Source organism: Telopea speciosissima, chromosome 4, assembly GCF_018873765.1.
Source record: "Telopea speciosissima isolate NSW1024214 ecotype Mountain lineage chromosome 4, Tspe_v1, whole genome shotgun sequence".
In the NCBI taxonomy this organism is placed as follows: Eukaryota; Viridiplantae; Streptophyta; class Magnoliopsida; order Proteales; family Proteaceae; genus Telopea; species Telopea speciosissima.
The window spans coordinates 63,536,761-63,546,374 of record NC_057919.1 but is presented as its reverse complement, the minus strand read 5'-3'; the positions used below and the strand labels follow the sequence as shown (position 1 = coordinate 63,546,374).

Below are 9,614 nucleotides of genomic sequence, written 5' to 3'. Positions count from 1 at the left end.
GCAAAAAAGCAGGTATAAATGCACACGTGAACGACAGTTTGCTTCTTTGAAAGTGTTGTTATGGTTGGGCTTCAGATTCTTGCTTTCCCTGCTGCTCTTTTCTTATTAGCTGAAATCCTTTTCATAAAGATGGTTTGGAATTCAGTTACAAGCTTAATTACGTTGACTGTCTATTCCTGTGATAAATTGGATAAAATGGAAGGGGAGGGGGGGGGGGGGGGAACAAAATATCCTTTAGCGCAAATTAATGAAGCAGATTATTTCATTAGGAAGTTTCAACATTGGGGCAAAGGCTGTTGCCTTGAAGTAATGTACACACATCTTCACAGGACACCATGAGGAAATGTAAAACCATTGACTCTACATGAAAAAGAACAGTTTGTAACAGTGAAACTAGAAAGGATTCCAATGTAGCCATGAAACAGATCACAGAAATGGGATCAATAATTTGATATGGACTTGTTTGTACCTCCTCAAAGCATGCTGTCTACCCGAGCTGGCAATCTCTTGAAGAAATTGCTGGGTACAGAAGGTAATTTGCTCCGGAATCTAGGGTGGCGGAGCATGACTAGGCCTGTGACAAGAGCCACTATTCTGAATGGTGTAATGTAAAGTGCCACAGCAGCCAACAGACAAAAGACTATGAAGAGGCTGGTTGCCCTAGGGTCTCTCCAGCTGAGCAGGGACTGAAATCTTTCCCCCTGTGTCGCCATGTCTCCAACTACTGTCTGTATCCTTCCGGCTACACTTCTTAGCCGATCGTACCTCAGCCGGACTACGTCTTGGGGCTTAGATGTTGGGAAGGTGTCAAATTCCTCATCTAGCTCATCTGGGTGAACTGCTTCTGCCCATGAAAGTCTAGTATCCATGTGTGGTGGGTGCCTTGGGCGGAACCTGTAGTTCCATATCCCAATGAGGAACATATAGAGGAAGATTGTAGGAAGTATCAGTTCTGGGTAACAGATCAGTATTAAGAACAGAACATGAACCAGTACTGTTGTGATTGGGTTCTTCCAGTGGCAAACATCATCTAACCATCTACTGACAGATATAAAACCTGACAGTAGTGACATGATCCGAAAGAAGTTTGCTTTGCTTCTTCTCATACTCCACATATGAGAATCCACATCCAACATGTACTCAACAACCTCTTTCCTGAGTGGTGGCTCTGCCCGTCCAAGCCTCACCGCTACAATGCTCATTGCCTGGTATCTAAGACTGTCTACTTGGTTCACTGTGAAAGGATGCAGGTAATGCATTTTTGGCAATAGAGGATGACCATAGAGGTATATCATGTTAGCTAGTGATAGGCAAGTGAAACGAACTGCTAACTGGAGCTCCCCCATCTTCTTTACCCCAGATGTATTTAGAACTAGGAGGGGATGAGAGTGTGTGTAAATCCGATCTGCTTCAAGAGTTGATAGTCGAATTCTTACCTTCCCAATCCTTGGGTCTTTTGTAGGGCCTCCTCCACTAGCTGGTTTCTCACTGCCACCTAGGTGGCAGTTGTCGAAAATCCCAAGTGTGATTACCGTGCAGGGGTCATACACTTCCCATGTATATTGCTCATTCCATTTGGGACTAAAGCTGTCAATTATTGTTCTGGTTCTTACCCACTTCTGTCCATATTTTGCTACACAGTAAGCATCTGTGCTGCCCCGTCCATCCTTCGTCTTCATTGGGGGGAGGTTTTGTGCGCTTAAGATGCCTACCTCCAATATGCCAACTGGTTGCTTCCAAAGCTGCCTTGCAGTAGGGCGTTGATCACTTATATACATCGTTGATTCATCAAGCACATGGTAACCACCCTCAAGGCAAACTCTTAGATGGATACTACTTGAAAATTTGAGCTCGTTCCTCTTGTCTCCTTCCAATATCCCAAACCCAAATTTTTTAAGGTTGAACCAACGAGAATGAACAGGCCGGTGGTCCAGGCGCTTCTCAAATATGTTGAGCGACAGACTTATCGTCCCTAATGAGTCATCTTTGGATGGGTGCACACGATCTGCAACTGTGAGCACCAACTGTTCTTCAAAAGGCTCAGCTGCTACAAAAACTAGATCTTCATTCCACATGGGATTGGTGGTACGAGTAGGACATATCTTGGTTTTGAGAACCTGGTTGCCTACCTGAGCCTTAACATAAACTTCAGGGAGACGGGTTTTGTCCGTTGGTTGTACATCTTGGGCTTCTATCACGTTCACCCTTAGGTACCATAATTTAGGTGAGACGTAGACCTTTGATCGGATGTTGAAAACACCTTCTCCATGAACAGAGGCAGCATCTGAGTGCCAGGCTTCTGGGAAAGCTTCATCAGCCTGTGTTCCCATCCAAACTGCTAGCATGATCTCACCTTTGACCTTGCCCTCTCCATGTCGTTCCTCCAATCTGTACCACTGAGGTGCCAAGGGACTATCTGGTGGCACCCTAGTTGGTACCTCATTCATGTCAAAGACCACCTTGCCAAGATAGTCATCTCTGGCCACCATCTCTTTATCCTTGACGAACACCTCCAGCACTGATGACTGAATTCGGTCCTTAGAGAATGCAAAGACCTGATTCCACTCAGGGTTGGTCTTCTTCTCAAAGTGCCTTGTTTTCCCTTTATAGTTACCAAGTTTCACCTCTGCATATGGGTCACAGCTTCCAGTGATGGCACTGGGGGGTAGATCTTTGGCTTTGACCACTCGAACATACAGATAGAACATCTGCTCTACAAGGTCATATGTGCTGGTGAATTTTTCTCCACTCATCATCCACCCTCCACTGCCACGTACTCCTCCATTTGGCCATCGCTCTCCTAGGCGGGGGCTGGTGTCCTTTAATTTGTAGTCCTCTTGGTTGATAGGATGGGCTTGTGGGTTGACCTGCTGCATGCTTGTGTATGTATTGAGTTGTCTCAACTTTAACTTCAATTGACTCCTTTATCTCCTCTGGCTCTTGAGAAGCAGAGCTGGGGGGCAGAGCTGTTGATTTCAGCAACTGTTGTAGTAGAACGTTCAGTCACTGCAGTAGCCTTAGAAGTATCGACAACGGCACAGCTTCAGAAGTAGCAAGAGTTGCAGGGTTACTGTTACTAGTAGTGGCCACAGTACCAGAAGCAGCTGAATTATCTGTAGTAGTAAGAATGTTTGTAGGATTATCAGAAACAGGAGGTGGTGATGGTAAAGATTGATCACTTGATCGTATGGTGGGGGAGATTTGGGTTCAAATTCAGGTAAAATATAAAATTTCAAGCCAATATCATCTTTGATGGATGAGAAAAACCACTTCCTTTCTAATTGGAAGCATTGCAAAATTTCCTCCCCTTTTCTAACTATATTTAATTCATGAATCCATACCTTTCCAAGGAAGTTGCAACCAGGGAATGATTTCCTCTCGTTGTAGACGCAGAACACAATGTTGTGATGATGGAGGCTGTTGGGGTCATCCAAATTGAAGAGGAGTTTTTGGTTCCAGACAGGGTTGAGATTTTTGTTGACAGTATGGGTTTTGTTTCTTTGGTTGTCAAAGTCAACTTCTACAAAGGGACTGGAGGATCCTTCACCATCTTTGGGCATAAGATCATGCGCGCTCACCACCTCCACATCCAGCTTCATAGTCCCTTTTCTCCTTGGTTTACTGCTGTGAGAAGCTGCAAGGAAGCAGCCCCTCACTGGAAACCTGAAGCTTGATTCTGAAGCAGAAGTATCCCAGGTAGGAAAGAAAAAGCTAAAGAAGGAATAGTTAAGGCTTTGTCCTTTGCATCATTCTGATTTTGTTCCTCACATGGCAGGCTTTGGTTTGGTTGTACAGGAAAAAAGAATGCTTTGGTAGAAAGCTATCACTGAACACCACCAGTCACCCAAAGGAGGGGCTGGAAGAAGAAAGGGAAAGAGGCATATATGAGATATTGTTTAAAAGCTTCAAGGGGGCCAGACTCATTTTTCTAAGTATAAACAAAACAAATGAGTTGGTCCCCAGATTTCCCATTTACATATAGGTGATAAAGGGTAAGAAAACAGAATGGGTCTTTTTTGGGTTTATGATGGACCGAGACAATGCATATAGTTTAGCTAAGAGTCTATAGATTTCAGTGGCACCATACTTTGTTTTTGTTATACTTTCACACGTAAACTGGACTATTCACAATGCCCTTTGTTCTGTGTAAGAATGCTCGACTTTGATCCTCTATGTTCCCTTTCTTCTTTGGGCAGCAAAACCAATGTGGAGGAAAGCAAGTGGAAAAAGAATGAAAAACAAAGAGTAAAGCAGAGTGAAGGGTGGCAGAAAAGTGAAAGCCAAACCAAAAGCTCAAGCGGTTGTGAGCTTGCCAAAGATGCTTTTGCTTGCTTTATTCTCTTTCTCTCTTCTTCTTTGGTTTACTTTAACTATTTTCTGTTAACCCACCTTTCTGCATCCAATGATAAAATTCCACACAAACCCTTTTGTAATATTGGTGGCTGCCTCTGAACTCTTGAAATCACTGAAACTATCAAGTGGCAATCTCACAGTTTATTCTATCTTGGCATTTGCAGCAGGCATATTCTATCTGTAGATGGTGGGTTTAAAACTGGGAAGGTGTGGGGGGAGGTGGCTTTTTGACATTTGGCATATGAGGGATACTGGGCATAATTTTTTATTGATGCATATATATATATATATATATATATATATATATATTTATTTTTTTTTTTTGAGAAGAAAAATGGAGGTCAGAATGGTTCCTTTTAAGCAGGTCCAACATTCTTGTTCTTTGGATGGCGAGCTATAAAGTCATTGTTAGCTTGCTTTATTCCATGCATACTAAGTGGGGAATACAACAATTTACCAAAAAAAAAAAAAAAAAGTGGGGAATACAACTACAATATTTAAAGTAAACGGAAATTGGAAGTGATCCAATGAGGTTAGAAGCCTCATCGAGGGATCGTTTTGTGTCTTTGGATTGGAATCTGCTTCGCATCCATCATGGTTAACAAATAGTTTGATTCAAAAGTTTCTTAATTACTTGTTTTTAGCTAGTAATCCATGATGGATATAGGATGGTAGCAATCAACCTATGAGAAGGGATCATTGCAAAGGAGTTCTAAGGGCTACTTAGTGTACGGGGCTCCCACCACTGTAGGCTGAGGCAGACCTCGGCGCAACGGTAAGATGCTCCATTGCAACCTGGTGATAGCGGGTTCAAGTTGGAAAACAACCTCTCTTCAGCAGTGAAATTATATCTTCATTTTTCCTGGACTTGAACTATTGAGCACGCTGTAGATATCTTAGACAAACATCGGAGAACAAAGTTAAGAACTTCTCCCTTTTGCTCTTTGGTGGAAAAGAGAATCTTCATTAAAGCACCAGAAAGCAGAAGCAGCTACATCTAATCGTTTAATGAGTGAGTAGAGTACGAATCCAATTTCATTTCCCCCTTTTCCTCACTTTTTTGATAAGAGAACAAAGCCAAGATTCTCATAAAGGGGGACAAGGACTACCAAAAATAAAAGAAGAAGAAGAAGAAGAAGAAAAAAGGACTATGGGGCAATGGCCCGCCAATGGATTTGATGTATTTTTTCAATCCAAGTCGAGCTTAGGCTGGGACCTAGGTTTTATTCTAGATTTCCAGTACATGATTTGTTGGGGAAAGGTTTGCTGTCCGGTCGTGTGGCCCCTGCATCAACATGAGGACCAATGAGGGGCACGCATGGGCATCCAACATAATGGGTGCAGGGCGGTCATTTCATTCCCTTTTTAAGTTTTCCTTCATCGGAGGGTTTTCTCTTCATCAATAGTGATGTGATGCTATGTCTAGACTCTGGATTCTTCATTAATTCTCACCCTTATTATTTATAGTCTAAAATATTCTTTTTCAGTCTAATCAAGGATCAGATGGGGTGAAATGAAGAGATTATCTCATCATCATGGTTAGAGAGAAATTGGGTTCTTTTTTTTCCTTCTTGATAAAGAAGTTCTTATTTGTCACTGTAAAAAAATTGCTCAAAGGAAAATTTTTAAAAAGGGAAAGTAATGTTCACACTGCAGGTACTACACCTCTACTCACAATCTCTTCCCTTTCCTGACAGTTTCTTTCCTTGGTAATCATGTGGACCCTTAATTGTAAACCATTTTTGGGTGAATTGATATCCGTCAAAATTGCATTATAAAAAAGGGAAATAATTTTCTATCCAAGAGTGGGGTAGAGATGTCTTTCCATTTGGGAAGGAGAGAGATAGACTCCCGGACAGAGTTCTATTTCCATATAAGAAAAGCCCACCATTTAAAATTTTTTTTTGTAACAAGAAAAGCCCACCATTGGAGGGATGATATAGTACAGACTTCATTGATACCAAAAAAAACAGTATGGGCTTCACTGATACCAAACCCAGTTCTTTGAAGATATTTAAAAACCACAACCAATTGGCCCACCAATTAGACATGGAACTCCCAAATTTTACAAGGCAATTGAGGTAAGTACTCTCGGGTGAGGCAGAGTGGGGTGACTACTGAATGATTGGGGCACAAGCTTGCCAACCCTACCCACCGTATTATACTAGAATTGATCTTGTGCTGCAGTGTTGGTTAAGCATTAAGTATTTTCATGGTAAACTTGTATAATTTGACATATGAGGTCATATAAAGGTAAAGGAAAAACTTCCCCATTGGATGGTGTAATGAGTAGATTCATTGTCATACTGGCAGCGTAGAAAACCCTCTCCCTGCAAGGAATTTGCTTTTCCTTTTCTGTAAATAGAATTGACAAGGAAGGTGTATCTAAATGGTATTGTGAGTTAGTCCAAACCTTCTACCTCACTATTAAGTATTAACCATCTATGCTTGGAAAAAATTTCAATTTTATAGTTTCCATACTAAAATAACTATGCTCTTTGAGCTTTTGATTGCCTCCATAGATGTCCTTTGGACCTCTATGCTCTCATGGCCTTCTTTTTTTTTTTTTTGTTTTCTGGTCTATCCCAATCTAAGCTACAAAGGGAAGGCTAAGACAAGTCAACATAAACCTACAACTAGCAAGGGGTGGGGGGCTTTTTTTATTTTTTTTTATTTTATAGAAATTGGTTGTTAGCTTGAAAATTGATTGAAATGGGTTGTAGAATTTTTTTGTTGGGGTAGAAGGAATGGGTTGTGAATAATATATACATTTTGCACATATTTAGGTAATATTTACTAAATTTTATATATATATTATTTATATTTATATTTATATAGTTATTTATTGGGGGAACTGTTCTCTGCATGGGAGCTCAAGGGCCACGCACGCAAGACAGCTAATGGGAGTGCGCTGGCACATTGGGGGGGGGGGGGGCAGAAAATCTACCATTCGAGGTGGTAATTTTGACCCCCCCCCCCCCAATGTGTTTGGCGTGGCCCTTGCGTCCCATGCAGGGAACTTCAATTACATGCACCTCCCCTCGTGTTTGAACCATTTACAGAACAACCCCCATTGTTTGAACATTTACATGGACCTCCCCTAGATTATTGTGGGGCTTACAAGTAAACCTTGACTTATAATTTGAAACCGTTGAGTGGCCTTAAGCTCGACATGAAGAGAGTGTATGATAGAGTTGAGTGGCCTTTCCTTAGCAGACTTCTTGGTCGGTTTGGTTTCAACTCAATGGCTGTAAATCATTATGTACTGTGTTACCTCGGTGAGCTATTCCTTCCTTATCAATGGCGTGGTTAGATGTTCTATCAATCCATCGAGAGGAATCCGTCAGGGAGACCCTCTCTCCCCTGCCTTGTTTGTGATTTGTGCCCAAGCCCTAAGTGCCATGTTGGAGAAAAAGGCAGTGGAAGGGAAAGTAAAAGGTATCCGAGTTCACAATAGGGGTCAGCCAATCTCACATTTACTATTTACGGATGACTGCTTGATTTTCTTGGAGGTTAAGCTTGATGATCTTCATAATGTCAAGGATGTTATTGATACATACTGTCGAGCCAGCGGACAGCTTATTAACTCCAAGAAATCGAGCATATGTTTCAACCCAAATACACCCCCCGTTTGAAGCGATGGTTCTCAAGGATCCTCAAATGAATGGATGGGCTAAGAGTTACCTTTCTCATGCAGGGAGAGAAGTTTCCTCAAGTCATCAGCCATGGCGACCTCAAGTTATGCAGCCTCTCATTTCAAACTCCCTAGTTCTTACCACTCAAGGATTCGAAAGATGGCTGCCAATTTTTATTGGGGAGGTAAGGAGGACAGCACCAAGATGCATTGGCTATCATGGAACAAGTTCTGTCACTCAAAGCAACATGGGGGATTGGGCTTTCCAGACCCAACATTACAAAACAAGGATCTTCTAGCTAAGGCTGCCTGGAAACTATGGGCCGAACTAGATTCCACAATTAGTTTGTTCATGAAAAATGTGTACTTCCCGTCGTGTACCTTCTTGGAAGCAAAACTTGGAAATTGCCTCTCATGGGGATGGAGAAGCATTATTGAGGGGAGGAAAGTCATTGTTGAACGTCTTCTTTGGAAGATTGGAACAGGCCACAAGATAGATATTTGGAGAGACAAGTGGATTCCCTCTATTCAGGCTAGTAAAATTCCAAAACCAAATGACCCAGTTCCAACCATTCAATGGGTTTCGGATTTGATCTCTTAGGAGGATAGGATATGGAATGTTGAGTTGCTGAACTCCATGTTTAGCAAGGAGATGTCGAATACAATTCAAGAAATCCAAATTCCACTCTTTCCAAGAGAGGATAAGCTTGTTTGGGGAGCAGGCAAACGAGGAAAATTCTCATTCAAGTCCTCTTACCACTTACTTTGCAACATTGAAGACCTGAAGACAAGCCAAAGCCCCTCCTCTACAGGTGGTAAATGGGAGAACACCAGTTCAGCAGTGTGGAAGAGAATATGGCGATGTAATTCCCCCCCTCCCCCAAGATTCGAACCTTCCTATGGAGAGCTACTGCTGATGGCCTGACATCAGGAGAAGGTCTGGTGAAGAGAAGTTTCAACATTGATCCTCAATGTCTGAAATGTGGAGCTACAGTTGAGTCTATAGATCACACTATACTTCACTGTCCTTTCTCTCAAGCAGCTTGGTTCGACTGCCCCCTTTCTGTTAGATTTCATAATGGATCTACTCTCAAGATATCAGATTGAATTCAACAGTGGGCATCTCTCTACAAAGACAGCAAAGCTGATGGTCGCAATCGGAAGTGTTTAGCTAGCTTTATGGCGTGGTATCTGTGGAAAGCTAGAAATGATCAGGCCTTTGGAAGAACGACCTGGTCTCCAAGTGATGTCATTGAAGCTGCTGTCTGAAGTACCTCTGAATTTCTTCAGTATTGCAGCCCGATTGGCAAGCCTCAATCTGGGACTATTCCCCCTCAAGTCATTTCTACACCACAATGGTCTCCTCCCCCTTTTCCTTTCCTGGAAATTAATTGTGACGCGTCTCTAGACCCGCGAAGTAACAAGAGGGGTATTGGTATCATCATCAGAAACCACTTGGGGACCCCTTGCCTTGCCAAATCTACTTCCTTTACCTTTATGGACATTGAAGAAGGGGAAGCTATTGCCACAAGGGAAGGTCTTTTGGAGAGAATTGGTCTTGCTGCTGACCAACTTATGGTAGGGTTGGATAATCACAATATTATCTCCTATCTTCAAAATCATGTGA

The 9,614-nt window shown here is 42.2% G+C and overlaps 1 protein-coding gene across 1 annotated transcript; it reads right to left on the bottom strand.

The window, feature by feature from the left end:
* Positions 1-340: 340 nt before the first annotated feature.
* LOC122659967 (FT-interacting protein 1-like) lies at positions 341-4,031 on the bottom strand. The gene is given in 3 exon segments (XM_043855133.1): positions 341-2,877; positions 2,879-3,185; positions 3,188-4,031. Coding segments are annotated over 3 exon segments (3,123 nt in total). The 5' UTR covers positions 3,600-4,031; the 3' UTR covers positions 341-473.
* Positions 4,032-9,614: the final 5,583 nt, after the last annotated feature.